The sequence below is a fragment of the Castor canadensis genome, chromosome 7, assembly GCF_047511655.1.
Source record: "Castor canadensis chromosome 7, mCasCan1.hap1v2, whole genome shotgun sequence".
In the NCBI taxonomy this organism is placed as follows: Eukaryota; Metazoa; Chordata; class Mammalia; order Rodentia; family Castoridae; genus Castor; species Castor canadensis.
Window position 1 is genome coordinate 75,517,501 of NC_133392.1, and position 16,860 is coordinate 75,534,360.

Sequence of the window (16,860 nt, forward strand, 5' to 3'; positions counted from 1 at the left end):
ATGTGATTGACTGGACATTGTCCTTGAGATTAGCATATAGGTGAGGTATTTGAAGAATAAACATTTTATTATTTTTATTATTGTTTTTGTGTATGTGCATACAGTGATTGAATCCAGGGCCTGTGCACGCTAGGCAAGTACTCTACCACTAAGCTACATCCTCGGCCTTTTTTCTCCTCTTTTCTCTGGTAGGACTGGGGTTTGAACTCAGGACCTTGGCTTGCAAAGCAGACAGTCTACCACTTGAGCCATACCTCCAGTCCATTTTGCTCTGGTTATTTTTGGAGATAGGGTCACTCGAACTATTTGCCCAGGCTGGTCTCGAACGATGATCCTCCTGATCACAGCCTCCCAAGTAGCTACTGGTGCTGGCATCCTCAGAATTTAAAAAAATTTTTTTTTCTTTATTCATTTATTCATATGTGCATACATTGTTTGGGTCATTTCTCCCCCCTGCCCCCCTCCCTCTTCCTCCCCCCCTTCTAGGCAGTACCTGTTCCTCCCTTTTCTCCAGTTTTGTTGAAGAGAAGATATAAGCAATAATAAGAAAGATACAGCGTTTTTGCTAGTTGAGATAAGGATAGCTATACAGAGAGATTCCTAGCATTGCTTCCATGCACTGGTGTATTTCGGTTCCTCAGAATTTTTGATGAGTATTGTGTTCAGTGCAGGGACACGATCAGCTGAGATTACAGGAAAGGAGAAGATGGTTGTAGCAGAGATACTGAGTAGAAAGGGAGATTTTCAAGAAGGCCATTGAAGGGCTGGGGATGTAGCTCAGTGGCTGAGTATTTGCCTAGCATGAAAAAGGCTCTGGGTTCGATCCCCAGTACTGCAAGGGAGGGAAAAAAAAAAGTCCTTGAAAAAAAGAAGGCTATTGAAAGAAGTGAGAGGGCAAACTGAATGAGTACTTGGGAGAATTGGAATAGTACATTTTTCAGTGTTCTAGTATTATATAGCTATGTGAATGACTCTCCCTTCTCTTAGGGCTCAGCATCCTGAGTATCTGAACAGATAATTGGATTGGTCTTGCTCTGAATTTTATGGGCTAGCTTGATAGAATGAATAGGAGGAAGAGATTACAGTAGTGAGAGTGTTTGAAGTAATGGGCCATTGAGATTAGGCTGAACAGAGAACAAATGAAACCAGAAGATAGCTACCAGGATATGAAGTGGTTGTTGTTAGAAATTGCTGGTGAAATTTAAGAATTGGAGGAACAGTTCCTAGGACAATAAAAAATATAGGATCTGGCTATTGAGTAATTTTCTGAAATGGAGGCAAAGTGAAAGTTATTGGAGTTTAGGCATTAAGGGCTGTGTAAACTAGATTGTCAGAGGAGTCAACTACATAGAAAGTAAGTTGCTGAGAATGGTGGCAGAGCAGGAGGGCGGGAAGATTCTGAACCAGGTTGCAAAGGCATTAGTGAATATGAGTGCCCAGGAGGTCAGTAGATAACAGAAGCAAGAAAGGAGGTAAGAACAGAAGACATAAACCTGAGAAGAGGTACTTTTAAGTGAGGGTGACAAACATAGTGAACAAAGAATGATTTCTATAGGCTGCATTTGTTGAGTGAAAGTAGTTTGCACTCAGATTTTAATTTAGACAAGACTTACAGAGTGTTAGTAAAATTGGGTTAGGATTTAGGGTATTTGTTTACAGTGGAACAACATAAAAGGTGTCAGGGTATATAGCTGTTGGAGGTTTGTGAAGGGAGAGGGAGCATACAGAGCAGGATCCAGATAAGAGCACAACAGGAAATTAATTGTTGGAAATGAAGTTGTGGATGATTGTGACAGTACTGAAAAACCTAGTGGTCTTAGTTGATGTCAAAGTTTTGACTAATTTTGTGGAAAATGTGTTTATGCTGCAGGCTGAGATATGGGATTATGTACAAAGCGAGATAACCTCAATGTTTCCAGGTCTAAGCAATGTTTAGTATGCTGTGGCCTTTGCTCAGTGCCATAAAGCACTCTAGCATGAAGCTGTTTTAGTCTTTGATAAAGCTTAGCCCTGAGTGAAAAGGAAGGCCTAGATGGAAGCAGTTGGTGCTCATTTGAATTTTTGGCTTTGGCAGTCTTGTTTCCAAGAGGTGAGTGAGTGGGCAGCAATAACCTTGAGTCCAGATTAGGGTGAGAAATCATTGGGTCTTCAGGCCTTTCCAAAGCGTGGTGTCTGGTGGAGTTAGGTTCCATTAGAGATAGCAATGTGGTTCATGGTATCTCTCTAGACAGAAAATGATAGTAACAATATTTAACTCATTTAAGTTCTAAAGTATAACCTGAAATGCTACATATTTAACATCTGTTTTCAGAATTGGACAATGTATCAGGTCATAATGTTTCAAAAGAGTATCTGAAAATTTTATCTCTTCTGAAATGTTGGTGTTAAAACCAAAGGTTTTACTACATTTATCTTTGGCATATTTAAAATATGCTCCAGACCTACTCTTATAATACCTGGAATACTTTAAAATCAAGATGCATAGTGTCTTTTTAGGTCACTAAGAAATATTTATGTGTATGATTCTGCCATAAAACCAAAAATAATTTTGCTACCAGAAAATATGTCTGCATTACATGTTTAGCCATCTCTGCCTGTCATAAAACAATAGATAACATTGGAAAGAAATCACATTTTACAATCTTTGTAACCAGTAGACCAATTTACCTCACATTTCTTTTGCCATCTAGCACAACTTTAAATCAAAGACATGTAGTAGTAGAAGTTAAGGAAAATTTTGGAGAGCAAAACTCATCCTTTTTCTTTTTTAAAGACATTTTATTTTAGTGATGGCATTCTCTTTTGTTTCTCAGAGTTTCTTTTTTTTATTTGGCAGTATTGGAGTTTGAAGTCAGGGCTTTGTGCTTACTAGGCAGGCCCTCTTGAACCACACCACCAGCCAATAACCAAGCTTCTAGAGAGCTGTTCTATGATACCGTGCATTCCATCATCAGGTAAGTTGATGTATATTGTATCCCTCCTCCCATGGTGAGTCACAGTGATCATCAATGTACATGATATTGATAAAGGTGCTGGGAAATGGTATTACTACTGATGATGTAACAGTTACCATTTACTTTCTAAGGCTCTCTCCTTAGGCCTACACATGTGCTAATCTTAATAACCTTTATAACAACTCTGTCTTCTGTAAATCACATCTAAACTGAAATGGAAGAGCTAGGATTTAAACCCAGCTCAACGGGGCTCTCAGGCTCAATTTACTATTTGCAACCAGTAAATAATCAGATTTGACGTTAAGTCCAGTGTTCCTCAAAGTTGTTTGACCTCATCATTTTTCAGTATTTATTCAGGGATTAGTCATCCATGGAGTGTATTCTAGGGAATGCTGCCTGAACTAGCCTGTACTAGTGAGTACAGTCTTCTAAACAGCACTTGTTTTAGGATGGAACTAGTTTTTTCTAACTAGAAACCATTTTGTATTCTCTGTCAGGATGACCGTCCCTTTTAAAAGACTGACATCAATACACACTGCATTTAAGGTACTAAAACTTTTTTTTTGGTGCTGGGGATTGAATTCAGAGGCTTGTGCTTGCTTCGCAAGTGCTGTAACACTTGAGCTGTGCCTGAGCCCTTTTTTTATTTTAAGTTTATTTTTGCTTTAGTTTATTTTTTAGGTAGGGTCTCATTTTTGTCTGGGGAGGCCTCAGACCATGATCCTTCTACTTCCATTTCCAAGTAGCAGGTATTACAGGTGTGTACCACCATACCCAGCCCCTAAAATATTTTAAAATCCAAATTAGTATTTCATTCTGCTTTCTCTGCTCTGAGGTTATATTATCATAAACTTTTTTTTTTTTTTTTTTGTGGAACTGGGGTTTGAGAACACAGGGCTTCATGCTTGCAAAGCAGGCACTTTACTGCTTGAACTATACCTCCAGCCCATTTTGTTCTGGTTATTTTGGAGATGGAGTGTTTCAAACTGTTTGCCTGGGCTGGCCTTGAACCGTGATCTTCTTAGCTTCCCAAGTAGCTAGAATTATAGACGTGAGCTGACACCAGTGCCCAGCTTATCATATACTTTTATTTCTTCTTATTTTTTTTTTGGCAGTACTGGGGTTTGAACTCAGGACTTCATGCATTGCTAGGCTGATGCTCTACCACTTGAACCACTCCACCAGCCCTTATCAAAACTTTTGATGTGTAGAGATCTTAGATATGATCCAGTTCATCTCCTTTGCTATTCTTACTTAATTTTTTTGCAGATTAAGAAAACCGTAGTCATTTAGTGTTGTGCAACATTATAATAATTCACATCTGAACCTTGGCTCTGCCCTTTTAAAGCTATGTGGCCTTAGAGAAGTTACCTCTTTTCTCAAAACTTCTGTTTCTTCTTCTAAAAGACAAGGCTAGTATCTTTGCAAAGTGGTTATGAGAACTAAATGTGTCAATTCATGTAGTATCTGGCACATGGAGGATTCTCAGTGTTAATTAATCTCCCCCCCTTTTTTTTGTTGAGATAGTTTCAATTGTATACCATGAGTGAATGAATTAGAAAGTGTTTGGATAGGAAGAAACCACTTTAATGTGAAATGTCTCAGTTTCATGCTAGCATCAGCTACATTTCTGATAAAGTGGTGATGTCATGATACAGGTTGTATGGGAGTTAAAACCAGTTTCCTTCCGGCTTTCCAACTGACATTATAAGCAAAACCTGACTAAGTAAACACAGACCTATTTATTAGCTTACTTATTATTAATGTTAAACTAGCCTTGGTGCTGACTTCTATTCTTTTTGAAATTTCACTCTTGCCGTTTAAAATCTGACACACCTTCAGAAGCTTTATAGAGTGCTTAGAGGCTTAAATTGTCCTGCAGAACATGTGGAGTATCTTTCCTAAGATGGCCTTACCTGACAGTGTGTTCAAAATCTTGCATGTAGGATGGAATTTACCACAGGATGCTTGTTTGGTTTTTATAGAAATCTACATTTGGGGTTTATGGACAGTACTTGACATATATAATATAAGCATGAACAATCATTTAAAACAAAACTATACAAAGAAAATTCTACAGGGGTTTTTCAGTTTCAAAAATTATTCCCTGGGCAAATAGAAAATGGGAGCTGGGCATAGTGGTGTATGCCTGTAATCCCAGCATTCAGGAAGCTAAGGCAGGAGGATCATGAGTTCAACACTAGTCTGGGCTGCATACTAAGTTTGAGGCCAGCCTAGGCTACATAGTACAACCCTTTCTCAAAAACAAAAAATTTCATTAAAAAAATGAAAATGGCTGGTAGAATGGCTCAAGTGGTAGAGCACCTGCCTAGTAAGCATGAGGCCCTGAGTTTAAGCCCCAGTACAACCAAAAAAAGAAAATGGATTTGAGGCCAGCCTGAGCAACATTTTAAGACCCTTTAAATAAAAAAACAGGAAAAGAAAGAAGAAAGAAAATTGGGTTCATTTGAAATATACGTGGGGGGGATTTCCAATAATGTTTGAGGGGTTTCCAATGTTGTTTCAATTACCTTTTATAACCCTACTCCATTTAGGCATTTGGTAAATATTTAATGATGAGACTGGATCTCACTATGTATGTAGCTTAGTGTGTGGTCTTGAACTTGCTATGCAGCCCAAGCTGGCCTGAACTCGGAATCCTCCTGCATCTACCTTCTGAGGCTGAGATTACAGAAATGTACCACCACCCAGGCTCTGAATTTGACTTCTAATCCCAATTCTATTTCCTTGCAACTTCTGTGACATTAACAAGTTTCTCTACTCTTCAGCTTCCTTACACAAAAAAAGGGGATACCAATATTTATCTCCTAGGGTTATTGTAACAGCTCAATGTTTATAAGATAGCCAGAATATCATATGGCACATAGTAGGCATAGCTGGGGCTGCAAAGAGAGACCTTGTCTCAAAAAAGGCACATGATCGCGTGTTTCTCCCAGAAACCTCACTGCAGTCTTTATTGATGTTCTTTCTAAGCTTATTTTTTTTTCTCATTCCCTAAACATTTAGAAGCTGTATTCATTCAAGATAATACAAATGTTGGGCAATTAAATTGAAAATGTGTTCTTTTGTGGCCCACTCTTATGAGTGTTTTAGCAAAAGTGTTTTTATGTCTGACAAACTTGGTTTGAACCTCAGCTTTGCAGTGTATTGGTGGTGTGGCCTGAGGCAAGTTAACCTTTCTGTAAATGTAGTTATGAGACTAAAATGAGTAATAATATGAATAAGGCATCTTGCTTATTGTCTGGTTTGTGTAGGCCCCAAATGAAAGTTATTTAAGTTGAAACTGTTAGTCTGGTAAGTTACATGTTTAATTCGTGGACTTAGACAATCTACTCTACTTAAACGTCATTAAGAGCAGGCAGGACAGTGAATGAAACAGTGGGTCCATTTCTTTTGTAGGTGACTGAATTTGGCTTGGCCTAGTCAGGTTCAGCATAAGTGACATTTCCTATTGTATTTGAGGTAGAAGAAATTGATGGACTTGTTACTGCATTTGCATTTTTTAAAATGTTGCATTTCTGTACTAAATATTAAAACCCAACCAACCAATCAGTCAACAAAACACGGTGTCAGAAAAAGGCTCATATGTGTTACAACACACCAGGTCAGATTTGCTGTCTAGAAAGTTTTTCATCTTTGCAGATCTTGTTCTTTAGAATAAATATTTTCCTCTGTTGCACTAAAGTTTAGCACAACATTGATAAGCCAGATTTAATCAAATATTCTGCTCATTTTAAAAATCACTTGTATTGTTTAGACATTTTATAAAAGTGATTCCTACTCTGGTAGACTAAGCATTGCAAAGTTGGTGTTAACAGTTTTATAAGAATTCCTAATAAATAGAAAACCTTAAGTGTTAGGCATTATAGAAAAAGGCTGAATCTTGAAAAATGTTTATAATGTACTTATCAAATTAAAAAGTCTTTAAGTGGGTACCAGAACAATCAACGTTTATTTCAGAAGCTAACTTGCTCTGATGGATGGCAGCAACTGTTTTCTGTTCTGTGGGGTTTCTTTTATTAATTGGAAATATAGTCACATGCTATAAAAGTGTCAGGGCATTAAGTTTGTGTGAACATCATCATTATCTAATTCTAGAAACACACCATAACCATTAAGCACTCAACTGCATTCCTGCTTCCCCCAGCTCCTGGCAGCCAGTCATCTGCTTCATGCCTCAGGATTTGTCTACACTGAATGCTTCATATAAGTGGAATATATAGTATGTTGCTTCATGTCTGCCTTCTGTCACTTAGCATAATGTTTTCAAGGTTGATTAGAGTGAAATACAACATTGAAATACAAACCTACACCCTAGGAATAGTGCCAAGTTTTTATGCCACATTATAACTCCACCCACCTGCTTCTAGATGCTCAGAGTAGGCTTGGAGCTGATGGTATTTATTTTCATATGAGGGTGGTTATCTAAAAGTGTTATAGTTCCTATTTTTCTTCTTCTTGGTAAGTTTCATATTTTGTTACACAGTACACTAAAGCAGAGAACTTGAACATAACTTTTTCAACAAAAAAATTCTGGAATCAAAATTTAATTGGAGATTTGTATTTTGGTGGAGGGGTAGTCTTATAATGGGAATCTTGGATTTGAAAATGTACTTTTAAGGCAAATGAATAAAAATTATTATATAAAATAATGTTTCAATTATTTTAAATAGAAATTGATTAAAGCCTCTGGAGTAGATTTATTTGATTATAATTTAAAAATTTTGGATGCAAAATAATATTTTTCAAAGACATAAAAATATATCACTTAAAAATTGGATGGGGGCATGGCTTAAGTGGCAGAGAGCTTGACTAGCAAGCACAAAGCCCTGAGTACTAACTCTGCCTCTCTAAGATAAATTGATCTTTATTCCTTTAATGATATATTATAGAGATTGAATTGTTTACTTAGAGTGATGTAAATAAATGGACTTTTATTTTTTATATGTTTTTTGAGACAGGTCTGCTATGTCTCCTCCTGATTAGCCTCTCAAATGCTAGGATTACACGCATGTACCATCATGCCCGGATAAGGGGCCTTTTTTTTTTTTTTTTTCTTGTGGTACTGAGGATTGAAATTTAGGGCCTTGTGCTTGCTGGGGGGGAGGAGAGCACTTCTTTTTTAGGTGATTTTTTTTTCCCCCAGGTTTTAAATTATAAAAGTCTTTATCATCATGAATATTGAATAGGTTGAATACTAAGTTCTGTAATTTTCACTTACAATCCTATGTAATTTTTGCATTATTTTGGTGCCTAAAATAATTTTTGTTGTTATTGTTGAATAACTTTTTGTTGTATAACTTTGTCTACTGTCCCTTAAGGAGTGTTGAAATACAGATAGTTGCACTTGAGTTAGAGAAATACTGGGTTTTTACCCAGGATTCTTGTCTGATAATTGAGTCTTTTTTTTTTTGGTGGTGGTATTATGGTTTGAACTCAGGGCTTTGCATTTTCCAGGTAGGCAGTCTACCACTGCCATACCTCCAGCCTGAATATCAAGTCTTTTAATAGCTGTTTTCTTTCTTTTTTTTTTTTTTAATTGGGGAGGTCATTTTTGGCCATAGTAAATGTGCAGTTGATAACCTCCTATACTAACTACAGTCATGCAGGAACTGTAAATAAAAATTTGCCCCGGATAAAATGTTGATGGCTGCTATTTTTATTTAGTATATAGGGAAAGAAATTTGAAACTTTTGAGGTCAAAAACATTTTTTTTTGCAGTATGTGATTTAAACTGAGGGCCTCATGCTTGGTAGGCTGGCACGTTAGCCACTCTGCCAATCATGAGGTCAAGTTTTATATTATGAAATCCTGACTTAAAGATTTATACATACTTAGAAATAGTGAGTGATCTCTGACCAAAATGTGATTTGTAGGAGCGATGATTATTATGTAGAAGGAGTATCTGCACACATTCTTTAGTTCTTGGTAATACGACTCTGGTCCTCCTGCTAAGATCAGGAAGATGTTCCTTCAGTGTCTTTCTCCATGGAAAAAGTGTGAATAGCATTCTAAATTCTTATTCATTAAATTTTTTTAAACTCCTGATAGAAGGCAAGTACTGTGCTATACAATATTTGTGTTTAACAGGATAAAAATAAATTAAATAAATTATAATTCCTAACCTCAAGTAAGTGTTTTTCCCCGTAGCTGCAGAGAACAGCAAAGAAGTGGTCAAAAGTTACCTAATGTGGTTATAGTTTTTCCTTTCATTTTCTGTGGTTTTAGGTACTTTATGGATTAAATTGACCTTTGCTTATTGCCCCAAACCTCAACTTTATTTCATAATTTTGTTCTCTGGAAAAATGTTTCTCAAGTTTTATATAGCAAAGTATAACTCACCTTGGAGAACACAGTCTGTGTATAAGTTGGAGACCTTACCTATTTTAACTGAGGTTAATGTATAGTTGGTACAAAGTTTGCCATTTTAACTGCTAACTTGCTTAGTAAGAGTGAATGATTGCAGCTAAAACGTGTAAGATAAAGTGTGAGTAGTTTTTAGGCACTCCCGGCTGTTCAGTGTGATAGTAGTCTCTATAAATAACTTTCACTCATTGTTATTTCTATTCCTCTTTGATATGGAAACATCAGACTGATTTTTGTCTTTCATGCCCCTAATTTTTTTTTTTAAAGAGGCTATGTGAAAGGTGTAGAGAGCTGAATGTTTGAGTAGACAAGGTAAGCATTCAAATAAACTTTTAAGATTGTGATGAAAATTGAATGATTTGATTAAAAAACCATTTCAGTTATTTCTAAGACACAATACAGTATTAACAATATGAATCAAATTTATACCCAACATTGCAGTAAGTGCTTTATGTGCATTATCTCACTTAAGCCTCACAACTGTATGAACAAGATGCTGTTGCTATTACACCTGCTTTACAGACAAGGGGACAGAGGCACAGAAATCCAGTTTTCTGTTACTGATGTTATGTACTTGACAGTAGTTAAGACCTCATGAAGTAATGTTGCTTCATTCTCTCCTTTTCTTCTCATATTCATCTGCTGTACCGTATCCTCTCCCTGCCCCCAATAAATGGTATTATGACAAAAGTTCTTTTGCCAGGCTGATAAGAAATGAATAAAGACAGAAAATGAAGATGGCCTACTTATATAAATGTGTTCTTAGCAAAGTGAAGTTAGTTGCACTAATTATAATAAAAAAAAAACTCTTCTTATCCATGGTAATGTATTTGTTGTTATGATTAAAGGCAATATACATGCAGTAAGTTGGTGCATGGAATCCTGTCATCTAACATTTGAGGTTACAACTCAAATAGTAGTCCATTATCCAGTGGGATGCATTCCAGGACACCCAGTGGATGCTTGAAACTACAGATGGATTGAACCCTATATTTACACATAGGTTTTCCTATACATATAAACTTGTAATAGAGTTTAATTTATAAATTAGACACATTAAGTGATTAACAACAATTATTGCATTATACTATAATAAAAGTGTATGGATACCATCTCTCTCCCCCTTTCCCTTTTCTCTCTTCTCCCTCTCAAAATATCTTATTATATTGTGCTCATCTTTCTTCTGATGATGATGTGAGATGACACAATGAGCATGTGATGAGATGAAGTTGTGACATAGCATTAGGCTGATTTTAGAGACAAACTTGCCCATGGTCACATAGTTGGTAAATGGTAGAGCCATGGTTAGCACTGAGTTCTGATTCCAGGGTTGTCTTTCTTAACTGTATTGCTTTATGTAGAGTTTTGCTACTGATCCCTACTCAGAAAATTTCTAGCAAGTGGAAAAAGTAATTTTTAATTTTTTAGTGTTGTTTCTTTTTAAAGATTAAATACCTTATGCTTTAGGGCTCTTGCCTAATTTGAAGAGAATATTTTAAAGTTACATTTTTGAACACCTAAGATATGTTATATCACTTCCTTAATATCTGAATTCTTACTTTTTACTTATTTCCATTTTCCCCTCTGCCATCCTTTCTATTCTAGCTAAGCATCAAAACATTGCTTTGTTTTCCTTTGCCTCCTAATTGTTAGCATTGTTATCTGTTTCCAGAAAAATTATGAATGACAATCAGCAAGCAATGAGTAATGTTCTCCTTGCTTTTCATTGAGAGCAGTAGCTGATTCTCTTCTTCTCTATTGGGAAGAATATCTAACTCCTTCCTAGAAAGTGGGTTTATAACAAGATATGAGGAAGCAGTAAATGTACAAAGAATGATTTAGCTGGAAAAGGTAGGTATGATAAAGCATACTATGTTGTGCAAAGACAGAATGGCTTCCATTGCACAAGGTCTTTTCTGCTTTTAAAGCTTCAACTCCTTCTCTCCTGTAAAAGTACTTTTTCTTTCTTTCTTTCTTTTTGGTGACACTGGGGTTTGAACTCAGGGCTTCATGATTGCTAGGCAGGCACTCTTACCACTTGAGCCACTCCACCAGCCCATACCTTTTATAAAGTGCAACAGTAATGTTAATTTTAATTAGTTTCAAACCAAGCTATAATAATTGATAATTTGTAAGCAGTGGTATTTGCTCCCTGCTATTGTTCTAGAACTTGGAATATATTGACAAATAAGAGAAATAAAAATTTTGTCTTTATGGAACCTAACTTCTAGTGGAGACAACAGCTAAACAGCAAGGCAAATATATTTCAGGTGGAGACGAGCGAAGTTGAGCAAAAGTAGGATGCTGGGATGAAGGGCAACGTGGTTCTGGTGAGACTCTTCAAATGGGTTTATCAGTGAATCCTCTTTGAAAAGGTGATCTTTGAGCAGAGACCACAATGTACTGAGCAGTGACCCGTTTAAACTCTGAGGAACAAATTCTGTTTCCTTTTCAGACATACAAAATTACAAGATTCTTACCCTGAAACCAATAGAAGCCAATTAAGAATTATAGTTTTTAAAAAACCCACCAGAGAGCTGAGGATGCACAGAAACCTCAATGAACCATATGTTTGGCTGATGAGACAGGTGAGGCTCCTGAGGCATCTCAGCTCCTCTTTATTTACTTATTTTTTGGTTGGATGAGGTTTGAACTCAGGGCTTTACACTTCCAAAGCAGGTGCTACTGCTTGAGCCACTCCTCCAGCCCTCTCAGCATCTCTTGTACCAAAAACAAAACAAAACAAAACAAAACAAAACAAAAAAACTGGTATGCAGCCAACTCCAAGTGCTCAGGGGTAGTAACCCAAAGCCTGGGCCAGTGTAGGATCCTACACTGATGGGATCCTACCTGAGGCCTGTGGGTCCTCTCCCAGTCTAGGGCAGCCAGACTTAGGAGGCAGGAGCACTAATAAGACCAATGAGGCTCAACACTTTCATTTCCAGAAGGCTGAGGCAAGCAAAGAGCTCCATTCTTTGGCACTCCCTGTCTTCAACCAGTGAGGACTAGGGGCAGGGCAGGAGGGATAAGGGAAAGTCCTTTAATTTGTTTCAAGCTGTCACATAATGTAGGGAAGCAAAAAGGAAGACTGGTGAGGAAGGGCTGAAAGAGAGCACCTGAGCTGTAGAAAACAGGTGTGGAGCTGGAGAGCAAAGAAACTCTCCAGTGACCCAAAAGCCTGGCAGTTGTGCTTAAAAGAGTTCCTAGCCAGCCACCAGAGGTTCATACCTGTAATCCTAGCTACTTGGGAGGCTGAGATTGGGAAAATTTAGGTGCAGAGTCAACTCAAGCAAAAAGTTCATGATATTCCATCTCCAAAAAAATAACCAGAGGAAAGTGGACTGGAGGTGTGGCTCAACAGTAGTGTGTGGACTTTGGAAGGGCAAGGCTCAGTCCCACTGTCCCACCAAAATGAAAACAGAGTTCCCATAGGGTTTGTTTATTTATTTTTTTGGCATTACCTTGGTTTGAACTCAAGGCCTTCACCTTGAGCCACTCCACCATCCCTTTTTTGTGATGTATTTTTTTCTGATATAGGGTCTTGTAAACTATTTGCCCAGACTGGCTTTGAACGATGATCCTCCTGATCTCTGCCTCCTGAGTAGCTAGGATTACAGGAGTGAGCCACCAGTGCCCATCTAGTTCCCATAGTTTTAAAAAAATGTATTATTTTATTTTTTAAATAGTTCTAGATTTTAGATAGTTTCCATACCTTTTTCTCCCTATTATTAGTTAACAGTAAATAGTACTTGGTATGTTTTTTATAATAGATAAAATAATATGGATGTATTGTTCATAATTTATTCAGTTTTCTTTCATCATACCTATTGTCTTTTTTCTGTTCTGGGATCCCATCCAGGGGACCACATTATGTTAGCTGCCGTGTCTCCTTAGGCTTCTCTTGACTATGGTAATTTCTTAGACTTTTCTTGTTTTTGATGCCCTTGGCAATTTTGTGTGTTGTAGTGTGTGTGTGTGTGTGTGTGTGTGTGTGTGTGTGTGTGTGTGTGTGTGTTGCTGGAGATCAAAGCCAGGGCTTGGCTAGTGCTCTACCACTGAGCTATACCCCCAGCCTTCCCTTGAAAGTTTTTAGAAGCATTTTGATATTTGTAGGATATCTCTCTTGGTATTTGTATCAAGTTTTTCTCAGGATTAGAATAAGATTTTGAGTTTGGCAAGGAAGACCAGAGCATTAAGTTCTAACTTTATTACATCGTATAAAGTAGACATACTGGTTTTGGGTTTTGTTGTTGTTGTTGATATTTGGTTGGTTGAGATAAATAAATAATAAATTATATATATAATTTTTTTTGCAGTAGTGGGGTTTGTACTCAGAGCCTCCTGCTTTCTGTGCAGGTGCTCTACCACGCCCATAAAGCAGCCCCATCAAGCAGACATACTGTCAACATGACTATTGTTGGTTGTTGATGTTGACTCTGATCATCTGGTTGAGGATAGTGTTTGTCAATTTTCTCTACTATAAAGTTATTCTTTTCCCCTCTTTTTACATAGTGTACTCTGAAAGTGTTAACATACACACCACCCATACTTAAGGAGTGAGGCATTCTGTTGTGTCTCCCCCCACCCCAATTAAGGTTGAAACATCTTAATATAGTTTTTAGATTTCATCTGCTTGGGCGATTTGTCTCTTCTCATTTGTTTATTTATTCAGTGTTTTTCAGTATTATGTAGTTATGGACATTTTATACTTTGAGCTGTAATTTACTGCTTTGTTTTGTTGGTCAAGTTGTTCCAGCTCTGGCTGGGAGCTCTTTCAATGAGTATGTCTCAGGTTGTAAGCCACAGCCTAGACCAGGGGAGCAGAGTTGACAAGAGGTCCTACCTGAGGCCTGTGGGTCCTCTTCCAGGCTGGGCTACTACCTTCAGAAGGTGGAAGCACTGAGAAGATCAGTGGAGGCACTCTACACTTTCAATTAACACCTATCAGTGTGTAGGGGGGTGTGTGTGAGTGAGTGTACTTCCTTACTTTCTGGCACTACAAGATGCTTCATGTTCTTCTTGTCTGTTTGCTGACCTAGTTCTAGAATCTGACACTTTCCCCACAGAACCAAGATCTCTGGCTAAGTGTGCTTGTTGCTATTGGGGAGTTATTGCTTGTAGATCTTCTCAGCTGACAGAGCTAGTATATTTCCCAGCTCTGTGTATTTACATATATCTAACTGGTATACATACATATATTTATAAATATTTTTGTATTTATAAATATATCTGTATCTTTATTAAATTAAATGTGAGTTCATATTGATGTACCCAATCCAATCCATTATATACAGATTATTTTAACCTCCTTCCCTTACTTATTTGTAAACTTCTATTCCAACAATGAGAAATCTGGATTCCCCCATCTGCCATCCACTTACTTAATCATTTAATTATGGAATACATCTAAAGCAATCCCAGTTTTGAAAACTAGGCTTAGCTGTGAGGCACAGGCAGATCTTTGTAATTCTATCTGGGCTCAGATCCCAGACCCTGCTTAAGTGAAAGTTTTGATTCCGTTTTCTAAATATTTGAAACCAGTAATGAGCTGTCAAATTAAAGCTACATCAAAGCATAGATTCAACTCAGTTATGAGTTAGATTGGCTCAGACCCCCAAAAAAGAGGTCATATCTCTGGGCGTAAAATATTGTTTACTTCAGTCAATAATGTATTCTTAAGAAAATGTCTGGCATGTAATAAGTATTATAAGACATAAGAAAAAGTAAGAATATATGACCAAAGGTTAAGAGAGGAAACAATCAGAAGCAGACCCAGAGGTGATCTACATGGCAGGATTATCAGGCAGATATTTAAAGATAATTAATGGAAAAAATGCTTGATGATCTAATTATAAAGGTGAATAGCAGGTATGAAAATTAGGGGATTTTCAGCAGAGTCATGGTAACTATGCCAATGAGCCAAATCAGAATTATAGGTATGAAAAATATAATAGTAGAAACAAAGAATGCATTATGTGGACCTGACGGCTTCTGGACAAAATAGAGCAAAGGCTCAGTTGATAGAACATGTCCAAATTAATAAACAAATAGAAAAAGAAAGAGTAGAGAGTCAGGGATGGTATCACATGCCTGCAATCCCAGCACTTGGGAGGCTGAGGCAGGAGGATCCCAAGTTTGATGCCAGCCTTGGCTACACAGCAAAACTCTGTTTCAAAAAAAAAAGGGAGGGTAGAGAAGATATTCCAGTTCAGTGGGATAATAGTAAATGGTCTAATATATGTGTAATTGTAGTTTCAGAAAGAGGAGAGAATGTGACAAAAGATATATGAAAAGACAATGATCAAAGACATCTAAAATTGGTGAAAACTACAAGTCTGAAATTCAAGAGGTCCAGGAAAACTCTCACAAGTTAAATATAAAACAAAATAAAAAAAAATTCAGACCAGCACATCATAATCAAACTGCTAAAAATCAAAGATAGAACAGATTTTAACAAAAACCAAGAGAATGGAAAAAAAAGAAGAAGAAAAACATAAAAAGAATAAAAGATACATTAATTACATAGGGATAACAAAATGAATTATGGTTAACATCTTACCAGAAAAACTTTGGGGGGGTGGGGGACACTGGGGTTTGAACGCAGGCAGGTATTTCTAACTCTTGAGTCACTTCCCCAGCTCTTTTTGCTTTGGTTATTTTTGAGATAGGTCTTGCATTTATGCCTGGATCTGGACCAGGGTTGTCCTATTTATGCTTCCTTCATAGCTGGGATGACAGGCACATGCCACCATGCCCAACTTTTATTGGTTGTGATGGGGTCCTTGGGAACTTTTTGCCTGGGCTGGCTTTGAACCACAATCCTCCTGATCTGTGTCCCTAAGTAGCTAGGGTTACAGGCATGAGCCACCTCACCTGGCTTAAAACAACAACAACAACAACAAATCAGTCTCATAGACAGTGTATTGACATTCATTGCTGAGTGAAAAATAACAAACCATCAACCTAGTAGTCTAAATGCAGCAGAAATAGTCTTTTTAATATAAAGGCACATATGGACATATCAAAAAGTGAAAGTATTTTTTTTTTTGGTAGTACTGGGATTTGAACTCAGGGCCTTGCACTTTCTAAGCAGGTACTCTACCACTTGAGCCCTGCCTACAGCCTAGAGTATTTATTTGCAGCTGACTCAGACTGTCAAATACATTAAAACAAACACATTAATAATAGATGTGGGATTTATAGCAAATAGAGAAGTAGAATGTAAAATTATGAAAACACAAAAGGAGGATAATGGAATTATATTGTCATAACTTTCTTACTTTAAGAAGTAGTATACTTTTATTTGAAGACAGACAGTAATAACATCAGGATGCATATTTTAATCTTCAGAGAAACCACTAAAAATTAACACAAGGAGAGATGCCATAAAGGTAGTATATCTGTGCAAGCAGCATTAACTGCTATGAGAATTGCTCTCCAACTTTAAACAGCAAGAAAACAGGACAAAAGTATACGAAACAATTGTTTTTAGGCATTAGACAAGAGGAAGTGCAGGATG

The 16,860-nt window shown here is 37.1% G+C and overlaps 1 protein-coding gene across 9 annotated transcripts in view; it reads left to right on the top strand.

Annotated features, from left to right (window-relative positions):
- Shld2 (shieldin complex subunit 2) overlaps window positions 1-16,860 on the top strand; it is an 89,291-nt gene that overhangs the window by 16,863 nt on the left and 55,568 nt on the right. For 5 of the 9 annotated variants that reach the window (XM_074079342.1, XM_074079345.1, XM_074079344.1 and 2 more), the window contains one exon: window positions 2,837-2,954. The exons of 2 other annotated variants lie outside the window; for them this stretch is intronic. In XM_074079342.1, the coding sequence (XP_073935443.1) occupies window positions 2,930-2,954 (25 nt within the window). In that variant the 5' untranslated portion in view covers window positions 2,837-2,929. Of the gene's footprint in view, window positions 1-2,836; window positions 2,955-9,608; window positions 9,654-16,860 lie in introns of all 9 variants that reach the window. 2 more of the 9 variants (XM_074079346.1, XM_074079347.1) reach the window with 1 other exon arrangement.